Source organism: Phyllostomus hastatus, unplaced genomic scaffold (genome assembly GCF_019186645.2).
Source record: "Phyllostomus hastatus isolate PE091 unplaced genomic scaffold, TTU_PhHast_1.1 phas_contig_86, whole genome shotgun sequence".
Lineage (NCBI taxonomy): Eukaryota > Metazoa > Chordata > Mammalia > Chiroptera > Phyllostomidae > Phyllostomus > Phyllostomus hastatus.
Window position 1 is genome coordinate 11,257,408 of NW_025333977.1, and position 17,456 is coordinate 11,274,863.

General features: G+C 42.4%; 1 protein-coding gene across 1 annotated transcript in view; it reads left to right on the top strand.

Annotated features, from left to right (window-relative positions):
- Nucleotides 1-9,107: 9,107 nt before the first annotated feature.
- GMPS (guanine monophosphate synthase) overlaps nucleotides 9,108-17,456 on the top strand; it is a 50,492-nt gene continuing 42,143 nt past the window's right edge. Inside the window, exon 1 of the mRNA XM_045852045.1 lies at nucleotides 9,108-9,428. Coding sequence (XP_045708001.1) covers nucleotides 9,402-9,428 — 27 coding nt within the window. The 5' untranslated portion in view covers nucleotides 9,108-9,401. The remainder of the gene's footprint in view (nucleotides 9,429-17,456) is intronic.

A 17,456-nucleotide genomic window follows, 5' to 3' on the forward strand; every position in this document is an offset into this window, starting at 1 on the left:
GCCCAGCTCTTAACTGCAATACAGCTGCACTGGGACAGAGAAGAGCTGCTGCTCCTAACCCTTGTTTAAACTGCAGTAAAATAAAAACTATTGTTTTATCCACTAGGTTTTAGGGTGTTTGTTACGAGGCAATAGATAACTGGAACAAATTACAGACCGATTATTTTGTGGAATGTGCCTCCTCTGGGGTTTGCCTGATGTTCACTTACAATTAGGTTATACATTTTAGGCATGGCACCACTGAAGTCATACTGTGCTGGGCTCACCATATCCATCAGATGATACATGACGTTGATTTGTTCCACTACTGCTGATGGTAACTTTGATCACTAAAATAAGGATGTACCTTCAGGTTTCTCCACTGTGAGGTTACCCCTTTTCCTCGAATATTTAATAATTATTTTGCAGGGAGAGACTTTGAGACAATCTCAATAAAACCTGTTCTTGATCTAACTTCTATCCTTGAATTTTACCATCCATTTTTGTTTCTTGTCTGACTTTATTATTTCTGATGGTTACAAAATGATGATTTTTCATTATTTTGAACTTTGAACTTTATTAGTTGACATTCTGTTATAAGGGGTTTCTCTCCATTTAATCATTTATTCATTTATATAGTCATACAATGATGGATTCCTAGCTTAATCAGCAGATATCATCTGTTTACCATGACTATTTATTTAATTAAAAAAAATTCTCTCCTGAGGACATATTTTCATTGTTTTTTTAGAGAGAGGGGAAGGGAGAATGAGAGAGAGAAGAAGAAACATCAATCGGCTGCCTCCCCATACGCACCTTGACCAGGGATGGACCCTGCAACCTAGGCATGTGCCCTGACCTGGAGTCAAACCCACAACCTTTCGGTTTATGGGATGATGCTCCAACCAGCTGAGCCACACCAACCAGGGCTATTTATTTTGATATAATGTCCCAGATTTGGCCAGTAAAATCCTTTCAAATGGACTCCTGTGTCCCTCTGACATGTCCCCATTATACTCTGAGCACTTCCTTACTTTCTGGCACAAAAAATGTTCCTGGTCTCCTTGTCCTTGCCTTGGTCTTGAAATCAGTCATTTCTCTAAAAAGGCCTGGTTCTTCTTGCTAAAGAACAGCATTTAAAAACCAGGATCTGGGTGCTACATTTGCTTGTTGCTACTGGGATGATCCTGCTTCCTGGACTTTCTGTGGACAGAGACAAGTGAACAGGTAAATACAGCAGAGGGTGGTAAGTACTAATGAAGGGGAGAGGCTCGTGGGAGCACAAAAGAGGAAGAAATGTCTATCCCAAGATTGCCGAGTTGTGTGTGTGTGTGTATTTGGGGAACAGAACGATTCTAGACAGAAGATAGGTAGTTCAAAGGCCCAAAACAAGAGAGAAAATGTCCTGTTTAAGGAACTAAAGTAGTTGAATGTGGCCAGAGAGTAGAGCGAGGGGGCAGTGGTAAGAGAACAGGCTACAGGGTAAACAGGAGCTGGCCACATCTCCAAGTACCAATTAAGCAACATTAGAAGTTAGGAGTTTATCCTCAGATCAATGGAAAGTCATTAATAAAGGATATATGATTAAATTTTATTTTTGAGTAGTTTATAAATTTAAAAAAACCTCACATACCATCCTAAAAAGGAGTTTGAAAAACTAGGTACTCCCACATTTTAAGTTTACATCTAATATTTTTCATAAGATTAAGAGTTAAATTTCTGTTAGAGATTTAAAACAGTAAACATTTTGAAAAATCAAATGAGATGACCATGAATTATACCTAAAATAAATTTTCAATGATATGATATACACCAAATCTGGAAGTTCCTTTTTTAAAAAGATTTTATTTATTTATTTATTTTTAGAGAGAGGGGAAGGTAAGGAGAAAGGGAGCAAAACATCAATGTGTGGTTGCCTCTTGGGCCTGAAACCCAGGCATGTGCCCTGATTGGGAATTGAAGCGGCAACCTTTTGGTTTGCAGGCCCACACTCAGTTCACCGAGCCACTCCAGCCAGGGCCCAAATCTGGAAATTTCTATCTGCGGATGTTATCAAATGTTCCTTGACGACTGTGTGGGTCCTAGGAACCACACAATTACATTTACAAGAATCAACATCACTATTTCATGTTTCCTAAGTTGTTCTGAATTCAAGACAATCTTCACTCTGAACAAAAATACGTATAAGAAAGGAAGACATTATAGGTTTAAGAAGCTTCAACTAATCATTAAATAAGGCTTCAAGATTTCTACTTTTGCCAAAGATTTAGTAACAGGAACTACATTTACTCCTGCCTGAAACAACCAAAAAAAAAATCCGACAAAATATGTAAAATAATGGTTTCAAAATACTGGATATCAAACTTCAAAGGACAGTGACACCTGAGAGACAGGAACAGAAAAGAGAAGTGAGCCATTTAGTTGCCCAGCCTACTGCTTTGAGAATCTCTGGGTTATATGACGGGGAACACAAAAAAACCCCCAGAATTCTCTTCTGTGGGGGGAGGTGCCTTGTAATACAGGCTACCTCCACTAGGTGAGTGAGTGTTCTAGGAACCCATCTGTATCAGGGTACCAGATGGCATTGTCATGACAGGCTGTTTGGCTTCAGTGAATTTTTTTAAAGGCTCTTTCAACACATTTGCCCATTTCATGATGGACGATTTACAAGCGCACCTACCCACACCATGCTGAGCGTTCAGCAGCTTTTGACCCAAAACAGAGGTACCCCCATGCCCCACCCTCCCTATTCACCCAATTTTGTCCCAAGCAACTTTTTTTTGTTTCTCTGGATGAAAAAAGTCCTCAAAGGGAATTGTTTTGCCAATGTGGAAGAGGTAAAACAAACAAACAAAATGGCAGAAACACTAAACAGCATTAAAATTGATGAGTTCAAAATTGTTTTGAGCAGTGGAAAAAATGTCTCGATAGGTGTACTGCATCAAATGGAGAGTATTTTGAAGGTGACTGAAGTTTAAACATGTAAGAATAAATACACAATTTTTTAAATAAATAAATTCCGCTTTTTGGAGGGTTACCTTTGTATACATGAACCTAACCGTATCAACATGACATTAAATGTAAGTGATCTAAACACTCCATTAAAATATAGAAATTGGCAGATCAGACAAAAAAGCAAAATTCTATATGAAAGGATAATAAGAGATTATGAATAACATTATGCCTATGAATTCGACAACTAAATGAAGCTGATATATTCCTTGAAAGACACAAATTGCCAAAGCTCACTCCAAAAGAAAAAACTACAGAGCCCCATGTCCATCCTCCCAAAAGCCCTATATCTATTTTTTAAAATGGAATTTGTAATTAAAAACCTTATTACAAAGAAAACTTCATGCTAAGATGGCCTTATTGGTGAATTCTATGAAAAAGTTAAGGAAGTAATAAAACCAATTCTATACTAACTCTTCTAGAAATCATTCTACACAAATTTCCCCCCACCCCCCGTGGAGAGAAAGGGACTGAATGGCCACTCTCTAAGTAAGAGAGGGCCCCGACCCCTCTGCCTAGACAGGCTTTTTCACTCTAGGTGGTTACCTTTTACAGATAACAAAGGAAAGAGTGTTGCTGATTACTTCAAGAGAAGGATGTTTGCAGATGCAAGGGGAGAAGTAGTTGAACTGGTTACATTCCATACCTGGGAGGTTTAGCATGGATTTTAGGAAGTTACTTTAAAGATATGCAGTGGACATTTTCTGCCTCAATTCAGGGTGAGGGAGTTTTAGCAAAAAGCAAGCCTCAAAGCAGCCTAGGTACAATGAAGGCCTGATTCCCCATGGGAAAGGCGATCCGTGGGCTCTGTTCCTGTGTGCTGACTCACTGCCTGCCAGTTTTCTGAGTCAGGGGCTGGGCTACATTCGCCATGCCATGTGGCTAGGTTCCCTATATCGTCCTGCACACCCCTTTCCACCTGAACCGCCCCCCCCACACACTTTTAGTTCATGTCCATGGGTCATACATGTAAGTTCTTTGACTTCCACATTTCTATACTATTCTTAACCTCCCCCTGTTTATTTTCTACTTACCATTTATGCCTTATTCCCCTATTCTCCACTCCCCATGCCCACTGATAACCCTCCATGTGATCTTCATTCTGTTCGTGTTCTAGTTGCTTGCTTAGTTCATTTCTGTTTTTGTGTTTAAGTTCAGTTGTCAATAGTTGTAAGTTTGCTGTCATTTTACTATTCATATTTTTTATCATCTTCTTTTTCCTAGATAAGTCCCTTTAATATTTGATACAGTAAAGGCTTGGTGATGATGAACTTTAACTTGACTTTATCTGTGAAGCACTTTATCTGCCCTTCCATTCTAAATGATACCTTTGCTGGATAGAGCAATCTTGGGTGTAGGTCCTTGTCTTTCATGACTTGGAATACTCCTTTCCAACCCCTTCTTGCCTGCAAGATTTCTTCTGAGAAATCAGCTGATAGTCTTATGGGAGCTCCTTTGAGGTTAACTGTCTCCTTTTCTCTTGCTGCTTTTAAGATTATTTCCTTATCTTTAATCTTGGCTAATGTAATTATTATGGGCCTTGGTGTGTTCCTCCTTGGGTCCAACTTCTTTGGGACTCTCTGAGTTTCCTGGACTTCCTGGAAGTCTATTTCCTTCACCAGATTGGGGAAGTTCTCCTTCATTATTTGTTCAAATAAATTCTCAATTTCTTGCTCTTCCTCTTCTCCTTCTGGTACCCTTATGTTGGGGACCACCCTACCTGGTATCAGAAGCTATAACCCCCTCCAAGGCTAAGGCTGAGGGAGTGGCCTTGGACCATAAGCCAGCAAGGAGACAATAGCTTATCTCCCTGGCAGGAGCGCTGCTTCTGCTGCTTTATTCATAACTGAACCCCAATGCTTGGTCAGTTAACCAATGACAGGTTAAGATTCCCCAAGGGGGGAACGACCTAAGACAGGCATGATCACGTGGGAGGCCCCCAAGAAAGGATTTTGGGGGCTACAGCAAAAGGGGGTGATGGACTCTCGCTCCTCGGCTTTGACATAGCCTGAGTCCTCAATGTCTGGGAGAAAATCTCCTTATCCCTTGGCTGCCTTACTTCCCTTGCTCCACCTAAGCCTGAAACAATGACAGAGTGGTGCAGCTCTGTGCTGAAAAGGGCAGGTTCCCCGGGTGATCAGGCCTAAGAAAGAATATGTAAATTCCTGTGAAACCTGCTTTGTTTTGAATGCTCTCAGTTGAATGATAAGGGTCCAAGGAAGAAAGAAGTTTGTTCTTTAAAGTTTTACAGCTCTTTGACCCTGCTCAAAATAGGGCCTCAGACTTCCTTATTATCTATTGTTTGATCCTTACTTCCTAGCAATGAGTAATGAGCTTTTACCTGAATTCTTATTTCAAACGAAACCAATAAAAAGTCTCTCTGGAGGGGGAATGGCGCGCTCTCCCCACTGGAGAGAGTGGCCAAGCTATGCCCTCCAGGAGAGAGGGTGGCCATAGGCGTTCCCCATGTGAGGAGTAGCCTTTCTATCCTTATTCCCCCACAGGACCTGGTTGTCTCTGTGTATGTTTTTCTCGTGTTCCGACGAACATCTGCAGCCAAGATGGATACACTGGCCAGTATCCTCCACACCCTTATGATTCAGATGTTAGAATGTTTAAAAATGTCCTGGAGGTTCCTAAGCCTCTCCTCATTTTTTTTTAGTTCTTTTTTTTTTAAGAAGTGGGCTTTTCTTTTTGTTTGTTTGTTTGTTTTTAGAGAGGGAAGGGAGGGAGATAGAGAGAGAAACATCAATGTGCGGTTGCTGGGGGTCATGGCCTGCAACCCAGGCATGTACCCTGACTGGGAATCGAACCTGCGACACTTTGGTTTACAGCCCATGCTCAATCCACTGAGCTACGCCAGCCAGGTCTCATTTTTTTGAATTCTTGTTTCTTCATTCTGTTCTGATTGAATATTTCTTTCTTCCCTCTGGTCCACACCATTGATTTGAGTCCCAGTTTCCTTTCCATCACTGTTGGGCCCCTATACATTTTCCTTTATTTCACTTAGCATATCCTTCATTTTTTATGTATTTTGCAACCATATTCAACCAATTCTGTGAGCATTCTGACGACCAGTATTTTGAACTGTGCATCTGATAGGTTGGCTATCTTTTCATTGCTTAGTTGTATTATTTCTGGAGCTTTGACCTGTTCTTTCATTTGGGCCTTTTTTTTTTTTTTGGTCTGGGTATTCGTGTCATATAGTAAGGGGTGGAGCCTTAGTTGTTCACCAGGGCAGGGCAACCCATGCCACTGCTGTATGTGGGGGAGGGGTCAGAGAGGGAACAGTGTTCTGCTCTCTGCTGGTTTTGGTCACTTTTCCCACAACCCACAAGCAAACTGGGCCCTTCTGGTGCTGATTCCCATGTGGGTGGGTTTGCGTATGTTCTAGAATCCTGTGGTTCTCTCCAATGAACTCTCCTGTGAGGCTGGGAGTTTCTCCCGCTACTGCCTCAACCCCCACAGGTGTTTTCAGTCAGAGGTTTCGAGGCTTTATTTCCCCGAGCTGGAGCCCTGGGTTGCGCAGTGTGTTTCTCTCCCCAGTTTTTCCTCCCAGTTTATCTGCATGTGAATGTGGGACCACCCAGTCCACAAGCTGTTGCCTCCCCCAGTCTGCCAGCTGCCACCTTGCCGAGAGTCCTCTCCGCCTGGCTGCCATCTCCACCCCTCAATCTGGATGGAGACTCCTTTAACTCCTTGGTTGTTGGACTTCCATACAGTTTGATTTTCTGTCAGTTCTGGTTATTTTTTTGTTTTTGAATTTGTTGTTGTCCTTCTTTTGGTTGTTCGAGGAGGCACAGTGTGTCTACCTATGTCTCCATCTTGGCCAGAAGTCCATTCTACACAAACTCTTTAACTTCATTCTTTGAGGCCAGCATTACTCTGACACCAAAACCAGTCAAAGACATTACAAGAAAACTACAATTTGATGTTCCTCATCAACATAGATGCAAAAATTCAAAATAAAAATTTTAGCAAAGACAATCCAATATATGAAAAGGCAAATACCTCATGTTTACTTTAAATTTATCCCAAGAATGGAGGGCTGGTTTAACATTTCAAAATCGATCAATGTAATTTATCACATTAATAAATCAAAAAATCAAAACCGTATGATTATCTCAACAGACACAGAAAAAATGTGCAACGATATCCATTCATGATAAAATTTTTTGGCAAAATTAGTATAGAAGGGAACTTCTTTAATTTGATCTAGGGCATCTGGGAAAAACTTGTAGCTTATGGGTGAAAGCCTGAATATTTCCCTCTATTATCACAGTGCCAGTGAGATTGGGCACAGAAATTTGGGAGCTTCTCTTTTGGACTTGTTGAATTTGGGGCCCAAGATACCATTGAACATCTAACTGGGGATATGTAGAGTAATGTGGATCTGGAGCTCAGAAGAGAGCTGTCAAAACATAGAAGCTATTAAGGGTATTTTTGAGCAAGTCTATACATTTAAACAAAAGCCCCAGAGGAACGTAAGTGGACAGAAAGATGAGAAGAGGGTTAGAAATGGAAATTCTGATGAAAAACATAACTTAAGCCTCCTCCTATAGGATACAGGAAGAAGGGCAAGAAAAGGTGACCAAGTACAATCCTAGATGTGAAAAAAATACCTCTATGATGTATTTTAAGGAAAATCCAGTTTCAAGAAAGGAGGGCTTGATACAGTCAAAAGTTGCAGAAGAACATACGATACAAAGATTTTGGCATATGCTGATATTCTTAGCCATAAACATACGTGACCACTAGACTATATTGAAACTAGGCATTATCTAACATAGATGGGATTTAGCCAGTTCTTAACACTGGCTGGCACATTACATTTCATTCCATTCTGGGTGAATGTTGATGCAAGTTGGGGGTTTTTCTATCAGTGATTACACTGTTCTCTGGACTGTTCGTTCAGACTACCAAGAGAATCCAGTATCTATGTCTATCTAAAGAAAGTTCAAGTATCCATTTTTCAGAAACACTTTCCATTAGAGACCCACTAGAGGCTTAGGACTTTTGTTCCTGTATATTTGTACTATTCAACTTTCCCAGATCAGGTCCTCATTATCCTACACCAAGAGAGGCACATCATCTCACTGAGCCTCAATTTCCTCATTATTTAAAAAGTTGATAAGAACATCAGTTCTACCTCACTAATTTCATGGGATTGGTTAGAATAAAATGAAGTTTTGGAGGTCAGAGTTGTCTCACTTTGAGTCCTTAATACCTGGACTCCTGGAGGCTGACACAGCATGAGCTCAGCAAATTTGACTTCCTATAATTGAGTATTTGTTCAAAAGCTTTGCTAACTGGAAGCCATTCAGTGAGTTTTTATTTATTCCCCAGCTCCAATTTAGTCCTTCAAGTGACAAATTCAAAGCACTACCTCGTCTTGACGGGAGCCAAAGAGTAGTTGGAAGGGTCTGCAAACCTTTCTCTTCAAGCGATCCAAATAAAAACACTGCCGTGCAAACTACTTCATCACTAGTCCCCTGGCCCAGCTTCCCACCTGATTGCTGCTCCCAAACGTCTGCCTTCAGAAATTCTGTATCCATTGTGGAACTTTCGAGGGAACTAAGTGATCAAATCTCACTTTGACATCCCTTGAGACGTCACCACTGAACTCTTCAAAGCGGTCTCGGGCTCCTCCAGGTCCCCAAACCTAAGATGAAGCCACGCACTGGATATGAGTTTTCCCACGGGCCCAGCTCTTTAAGGTCTCCAACCCAGCGGCTCCAGTGCTCTCGCAGCGGTTTTAGGTAAGCGGGAGAACACGAAGCTGGAGTGGCTTCGGCTTTCCTCTGTGGCTGTCTGGAACCGCGGGGATGGGGCGGGGCACCTCGGATCCCTCCTTCTGCGCTGGCCGTCCAGTGCCGAGATGGGAGGGGCGGAGCCATCCGGGCGCCTCGAGCTCCTCCCGCCAGGGTCGGGCCAGACGGAGGCGGGGCAGGATCTGGCCCAAGAGCAAGGCTAAGCGCTGCAGGCCCCTCCTCCTGCAGGCGGGCAGGCGAGACTGGGCGGGTTTCTTCTCCAGAAAGCCAGTCCCTGCGGCGGGGCGGACCTGGAGGAGGGGCCCCGCGCTGAAAGCCCCGCCTATTTAGCCGCGGCGGCAAGTCGGGGGCTTCCCGCGACTCGCCTGCGGGGCCAAACGGGCTCTGGCTCCTCCCAGTGGCCGGCCGGGCGGAAGCAGGAGGTGGGGGTAGCGTGTGCGCTGCTGGTCTCTTCTCCCGCGGCGCTGGGGCCCGCGCTTCGCCGCTGCTACTGCATTAGGCGCTTCGCAGGCGGCCAGCTTCTCTCCGCGCCCTTCCGCTCCTCAGCCAGGCCCTTTTCTCAGTCGCGGCCCGTGGCATCGACCCGGTCGGCCCTCTCCCGCCCCGTCTCATACTCTGGCCGCCGCGGCACCGGCCCCGATGGCTCTGTGCAACGGAGACTCCAAGGTCAGTGTCTGGCGTGGGGGTCCCTCCCTCAACGCTTCCGGACGAAGGCTTGGCTCTGGGGCCAGCGAGCCACCGCGCGGGGCCCTTCCCCGCCCCCTCCCCCAAAACCGTCAGCGCAGCCCTGCTGCCCGGGCAGCGGCGCATCGGGGAGCCACGGGTCAGGGGCCTGTGGCATGTATTCTCTAGAGCGGCAGGTGCTTTGTTGATTTTCTCTGCGTGTCGGGGTTCCTGCGCCCTCCGAGCGCCGGGCGTCGGGGAGGGCGTCTGCTCCCTATGGCCACGCTACCGGCCCTGGCTCCCCCGCGCCGCTGTGGGGCGCCGAGCCCGCGGAGCGCGGCCCGAGGGTGGGGGTAGTGAGGCGAGCGGGTGTGTGTGTGTGTGTGTGTTCCGGGGGTGGGGGGAGTTCTGCAAACCTCATCCCGTCCCTTCGGGAGGCTAGGGGCCTTTTGTGAGATCCTGGGGCCCGCTGAAGGCAAGGCAGGGTCCTGGCCTCGCGTGCGGCGATCGAGCTGGGCCATTCTCTCGTCTTCCCGCCACCCCGTTTCCCGCCTGTCCTCGGTGGGGCCCTCCCCGTTCCCCCACGCACGCCTTGGGGGGCCTTGGCGGTGAGGCCCCGTAATTGCACCACCCCCACCCCCCGATCCGGATCTGGACCGGTGGCCGGAGGGTCGCTTACTCCTTTCCCCTCCCCCATCCTCCGAGGAAAGGAGCGTTTGCAACCCCGCCCCCACCGACTGAATGGTGATTTTATTCGTTTCTTTGCCATGGGACCGGTTCCCGGAGTGGCGAGCGTGGGGAGCCGTCTCTGGGACGCCAGCCTCCGCCACCACGCCAGAGGACTGGGGGAGTCTGCAGTCCCGGGGTGCTGGAAAAGTTGCTTAGTTGATGTTCGGATTGGGGATAGCCTGTTTGGACCCTGCAGCGCTTCTCGCCACCTCCAGCTCACTTTTTCTTTAGACTCCTTTCGTCTCCCTTCTGAATTGAGCGCCTTCGCTTTCATTTATGTCTTACAATTTAAGTCGGCCTGGAATTCTTTCAGACCCTCACTAAGTTTCATCAGCGGGAAACGGCAGAGTTTTGAATTAAGATTTACTTGAGTAAGGTGTACCTCCTGTACGCTGTTTAGGGCCTGACGTTAAGAAACTGCTTTATTAAATTTCATTCAGGTGTGTGGATTTTTAATCGTCAGGTGCCAGATGTAAGTCATGCAGGAATGTCTTATTTAGGCAGTGCTCCCTTACAAAAGTGGTTCCAAAGTGTCACATTTTAGTGGGTCTTCTCCATGCTTGCCTAGTATTTAGTAAACGTTCAGACAGTGTTGGTTGAACAAATGTGTGAAGATTGTAAGGTAGCTAGCTGATACAATACTCTTAAACCGAGGAAACTGATGCTCAGACTTCTTGGGGCTCTTTCTCTGAATTAAATAGGTGAATGAAGACACTCAAACTTTTAGCTTCTAACATCAGAATGTAAACCTCAGTGTACAGCTCTTCCCTGGTTACTAGTTAACACAGCTTTTTGTTCTCTTTTAGTTTGAGCCTTATGCTCATTGGAAAGATTCTGCTTTGTCCTGATAGAGGAAATGACTATATTATTAAGAGGACTCAAACCTAATTTTGCAAAGTTAATGGTGATTTGAAAAAAGTATTTTCACAAAATTAACAGAAGAAAGTTCAAGTTTCAGTTTCCAAATTACTTGATCAGTCTCAGGAGTATAGAACATACATTATTTTTTTCCTTGCTGGTATTTCTTGTTTGTTTTGTCCAACTTGAATTTTAAAGAGTATATTGAGCAGTTTGCTGTATTCGAGCCTCAGGTGAATTGTTGATTAACTTATTTTTATTTAAAGGTCCTTTATCTCTTATAGCATAATCAAGAGTAGTTTGTTTGTTTTACTATACTAACATTAAGATATGGACAGAATTGGAAGTGTTTTCACGAGGAGCAATCCAGGGAAATACCTATTTCATCAAATCTATGATTATTTCATGTATTCTTAAGGGAGGAAAAACCTTACAATTAAACCATGATGTGCACTGATCACAGGGAACATTTCAAGTGAGGACATCTTTAAATATTGGAAATACTGAATAATTAAGTAGGTGAAATAAGATATATCTCAGAGATCCACCTGGAAATCTGAGTAGGCATCTATTTTCCATAGCTTACCCCTGAACCGCCTTTCCCCTTGTGGTGCAACGTAAATAGCTGAGACACTGGGCCCAAGCTTAGTCTGCACATCTGTCGTGCCTCTGACAGTAGTGTGTACATCCTAGTTCATAAATGAAAGTGAGGAGAGAGCTGATTTTGATTCTTATTCTGGCATATTTCAATTTTTAATCCAGGACTTGCTAGAATGACTTTTTTTTCTAACCTGATAGAAAGTTGGGAGAGACCTAAAATCTATAAAAGCATTTGGGCTGTCTTCATTAGTTTTATCTACAAAGGACCCTTTTAGAGCTGGAAAGCACCTTTATGTGTTCCAGCGCCTTATACTGAAAAAACAGCTGGAGTTGGAAACGAGTTTTTTCTTTTCTTTAGGGCTACTTTGGTCAACCATCCAAAGCAGATATTTTTGTTTCCTTAACAAATGTTATTTGGTTAGTATCTCACACAATATAAACAAAAGCATAGGCAGTCAGCAATTCTGTTAAAAATTATTCAGTGTTGTCAATTAAAATACGTGTAAATGTCAAGTATTAGACATAATAACTTTTTTCAGTTTTATTAAGGCAGGATTATCTGAGTTATGTTCTTGGAGCTACTTGTCAGGTTTTCCACATTACGTCCCTACCAAGCCTCAGCCTCTTGGTTGGAGTAGAAGTGAGACTTGTCCCACCACCTTCACTAAAATATTAACTAGGTTGTGTCATACTTGGATTAAGGCTGTTTTATAAATACTTACTGATGTTATAAATTTAAATTTTGCATTTTAAAGTATAAAGGTTTTTTAAAAGAACTTCACTACATATTTAAGCTTTTATTTATTTAGAGAGAGGGGGACAGAGGGGGAAAGAGAAGGAGAGAAACATCCATCTGTGAGAGACATTGATGGGTTGCCTCCTGCCTGTCCCCAACTGTGGTCCAGGCCTGCAACCCAGGCATGTGTCCTGACTGGGAATTGAACCGGTGACCTTTCAGTTCACAGGCTGGCACTCAATCCACTGAGCCACACCAGCTAGGGCTAAAGTATAAGTTTTGTAATTTAATGGAAAGATGACCTGAGGTTTTTATCTGGGGTGCATTGAGAATTAACTGTCCTTTTTTTTTTTTTCAATGTGCGGTTACTGGGGGTCATGGCCTGCAACCCAAGTATATACCCTGACTGGGAATGGAACCTGCGACACTTTGGTTCACAGCCCGCGCTCAATCCACTGAACTATGCCAGCCAGGGCTTAACTGTCCTTTTTTGATAATCCTATAGTACATTTTTTTTCTGGGGTCAAAGATTTTTTTTTTTTTTTTGCTTCAGATTTTGTTCCATCAAGATATTCATCTAGAAATGGAAGAGCTATTACAGACAAAAGGAATGGCTTTTATTTTCTCTTCTTGGACTTGGAAGGTTTTGAAATTTCTATAGGAACATCAGATGGCTTTGCTTTTAGTATGGGCCAGCTTGTCACTTAAGGAAAGTAGTTGTCTTTCTAGGATTTAAAAAAAAAATAGACTCGTCTCATACTTTGCTCAAATGTGTTTAGTAATATTTTTAGGGCTATTTAATGAATAATATTCCAAAGGATATCATTTGATACAATGTTTGCTATCTGCAATGGTAAAAATTTCTTCCATTTTAGTACTTAAACTCTTTTCATGATTCCTACTAACCTAAACTTTGTTTAGATGCTCAAAATCAATGAAATCTATAGGGTTAATACATAATTCTGAAGTACTTTATGAATCAACAACAATAAAAAGGGCAATTGTTTTACAGAATTTTGAACCTTTATATAGCATATATTGTTCTGGATTATATAGAGTATTTTTTTTTCCATGCTTATTGTGGAATAGAGATGTTTTCTGTATTTGCTCAAGAATCACAGCAGTTCATGCCCTGGCTGGTGTGGCTCAGTAGACTGAGTGCCAGCTTGGGAACAAAAATGTCACCAGTTTGATTCCCAGTCAGGGCACATGCCTGGGTTGCAGGCCAGATCACTGGTTGGTGGTGTGCGAGAGGCAGCCAATGTTTGTCTGGCACATCAGTGTTTTTCTTCCTCCTGCCCCCTTTCTCTAAAAATGCTAAAATACTTCTTGGTGGACCCTTGCCATGGCTTTGGGTTCATGGTTTAAAGAAAAAGATTTTATTTATTTGTTTATTTATTTATTTTTAAAGAGAGGGGAAGGGAGGGAGGAAGAGAGGGAAAGAAACATCAGTGTGTGGTTGCCTCTCACATGTCCCCCACTAGGACCTGGACTGCAACCCAGGCATGTGCCCTGACCAGGAATGGAACCGGTGACTCTTTGGTCCACAGCCTGCGCTTAATGTACTGAGCTACACCAGCCAGGGCGGGTTCGTGGTTTTGAGAACCCAAGAGATGCTTCATGTAATTATGTCTACACATTCCCTAATAGAATCCATTATAATGTGATAGAAAATAAGGTGTTTTGTTTTGGTAGTGTGACCATATATTTTCTTTGTCTAAACTGGGGCACTTGATCGTAAAAGCAGGTGCTAAAATAACTTAAATTTCTAATTGCTCTAAAATAATGTTACCAAACAAATAAATAATTGTGGATTTACACAATACAGTAAATAAATTAATGGCAAAATCACTGTAGCATGAGTGCTCAGATTATACTCTTTGTACATTATGCACAGGGACACATAGTGTCTCTTTCCTGCGTGGACTTTACAAGCACATTATTCGCATTTCCCACTGACCCAGCTGTAAGTGGCCTTGCAATCTGAGGAATGGCTGTAACTCAAACGGCAGGTGCACCAAGTGACTGGCGGGAGTAGCAGCTTCAAACATTTCTCCTATCAGCAACCAAGACTGCACAGAAGTAGCTACCCCCAGTTGCCAGTGTGCAAGTGTACTTCATTTTATGGGGAATGAGGGCTAGATAATCGGTGGTTGGTTTTCACATTGAAACAGAATTAAAGTGAGAACTCTGTTCACTGCACCTGCACTCCACACAGTACGAGACAAAGGCATGGCAGAAGGTGAAGTATAAAGTGAAAGTACAGTATAACAAATCCAACATATCTTACTTTAATGCAGTTATTCATAATATTATGTTAAAAATTAGAAAATGAGACAAATGTTAACGTGGGTAGGCTGTGGGAATAACAGGTGTAAATTAGGACAGTCCTGGGAAAACTGAGCCATATGGCCACTCAGCTATAGAGCACATAATGTCCTGATTTCAGATCTTTTTATTGACATGTATTTAAAATTTGGCTAAAATTCAAGCCTAATATGTATATATTAGAATACTTTTTAAAAAAGATTTTAATTATGTATTTTTAGATAAAGGGGAAGGGAGGAAGAAAGAGAGGGAGAGAAACATCATTGGGTGGTTGCCTCTCTAACGCCCCCTACTGGGGAACTGGCCCACAACCCAGGCATGTGCCCTGACTGGGAATTGAACCGGCTACTGTTTGGTTCGCAGGCGGCACTCAGTCCACTGAGCCACACCAGCCAGGAGGGTAATTTTTTGAGTTAATAACTATGTGAAGAGAGTTACTCTAAAATTCTTAAAAATTGAGTGTCAAATTACTTGTTTTCTAAAAGTTGAGAACCAGTAATGTTGAAACTAACCAAAAGGAAAAATAATGTGCTCTAGTCTGCCATAAAATTTTCAGAGGATATTTCCTAAACCTTTAAAGCTGCTTGGACATTTAAAATTATTAGCTACTCTTGTTTGTCAAGGGGAGAACAGAATCCTTTCTGTCTCTTTGATTATAGATCTTAGTGAGTATGAAGTGGTATCTGGTTGTGGTTTTGATTTGCATTTCTGTAACTACTCATGTTGAACATCTTTTCATGTGCTTATTGGCCACTTGTATGTTTTCTTTGAAGAAAGGTCTTCAGGTATTTGTCTTTTTACTGAGTTGTGAAGTTCTTTATTCTGTTAACAAGTCTCTTGTCAAATGGGGTCTACAGATATATTTCTAGGGGTGGGGGTTTTCAGTTGCTTAATCGTGTCCTCTGATGCATAAACACTTTTGATGCAGTTCAATCTAGTTATCTTTTCTGTTGTCATGTGTTTTTGGCATCGTATCTAAGAAACATTTCCTAATTCAGGATCATGAAGATTTGTGTTTTCTTCTTAATCTTTTAGCACTTATATTTAGGTGTCTGATCTGTTTAGAGCTGTATTTTATATATGCTATAAGGGAAGGTACCAATAAAATTATTTTGTTTGTGGCTATTTAGTTGTCCTAGTACCATTCTTTGGCAAACACTGACCTCGGCACCCTTGTAGGAGATCAATTGTTTGATTTTGGACTCTTGATTCTGATTCATTTATCTATCTGGTTATCCACACACTAATTTTACATTGTCTTGCTTTTGTAACTTTGTGTATTAAGTTTGAGATTGGGTTGTGTGAATCCTCCAACTCTGTTCTTTCTCTTTTTTTCCCCAAGTTTGTTTTGGCTATTTTGGATCCTGTGAATTTTAGCATAATCTTGTTATTTTGGCAAAGAAGTTTGGTAGAGATTGTGCTGAATGTATAGATCAGTGTGGGGGTATTTTTCCATTTAAGTCTTCTTTATTTTTAAAAAAACTTTACTTATTTCTTTGTAGAGAGAGGGAAAAGGAGGGAGAAACAGAGGGAGAGAAGCATCAGTATGTGGCTGCCTATCGTGCGCCCCCTATTGGGCACCGGGCCTGCAACCCAGGCATGTGCCTTGTCTGGGAATCAAACCAGTGACCCTCTGCTTCGCAGCCTGGTGCTCAATCCACTGAGCTACACCAGCCAGGGCTGTACTATAATTTTTTAGAAGATTTTACTTATTTTTTTAGGGAGAGGGGAATGGAAGGAGAACGAGAGGGAAAAAAATATCCATGTGTGAGAGAAAGAAACGTCTGTCAGTTGCCTCTCGCACTCCCCAAGCTGGGAACCTGTCCCAAAGCCCAGGCATGTGCCCTGGCTGGCACATCAAACTGGCAACCTTTGATTCACAGACTGGTGCTCAACCCACTGAACTACACCAACCATTGCTACTATAATTTTTAATACAATTGGCAAGGACAGAAATCCTTGTTTCTGATGTTAAAGGACAGCATTTAGTTTTATACCATTAAGTAGGGTATTAGCTGTGGGTTTTTTATAGATGCCCGTTATCCCGTTGAGGGAGTTCCTGTGTATTCCTAGTTCATTGGATGTTTTTGTTATGAAAATAGTTTGGATTTTGACAAATGCTTTTCTATGTATATTCAGATGATCATATGGTTTTTGTCCTTTATTGATTGGGTATATTATTAAGTTAATTGATTCTTGGATTAAACTAAACTTGCGTCCCTGGGATAGATGTCACTTCATCATAGTATATAATCATTTTTTATAATGTTTCTGGATTTTTTGTAACCATTTTGTGGAGTTTTGCATCTCTTTTCATAATAGAAAATGGCTTATAGTTATTTTGGTGTTGCGGCCATACTAACCTCATCGTATGAGATACCATTTAGTTTGTACTCTACTTGCTTTATATCACCAGTTTTTTGTGTGTAGACCCTAAGTTACATTTTGGTGGGCTATTTTCACATTGCTTCATTATTGTAACAAACTGTCAAGATATGTTCCTTCCAACTCCAACATCTGATTGGGTGAAATAAGGCATAATACTTACAGTATTAGACTGAGAAGATAATTCTTTTGAAGGTTATTGGTATACCTTGAGTGGATATAGCTTAAGTTAGTCTGAATATTTTTCTAGCTAAGAGTATAAACTTTTAATGGATGATTAATTCATCCACTTACAGGGATTTAGCTGGATGGATTTAGGGTCTTGTAACATAGTGGCTTTGAGATTTGTGTGCGTGTGTCAGCCTTGTCATCGATACTGTGGCAGTGCTCGACCA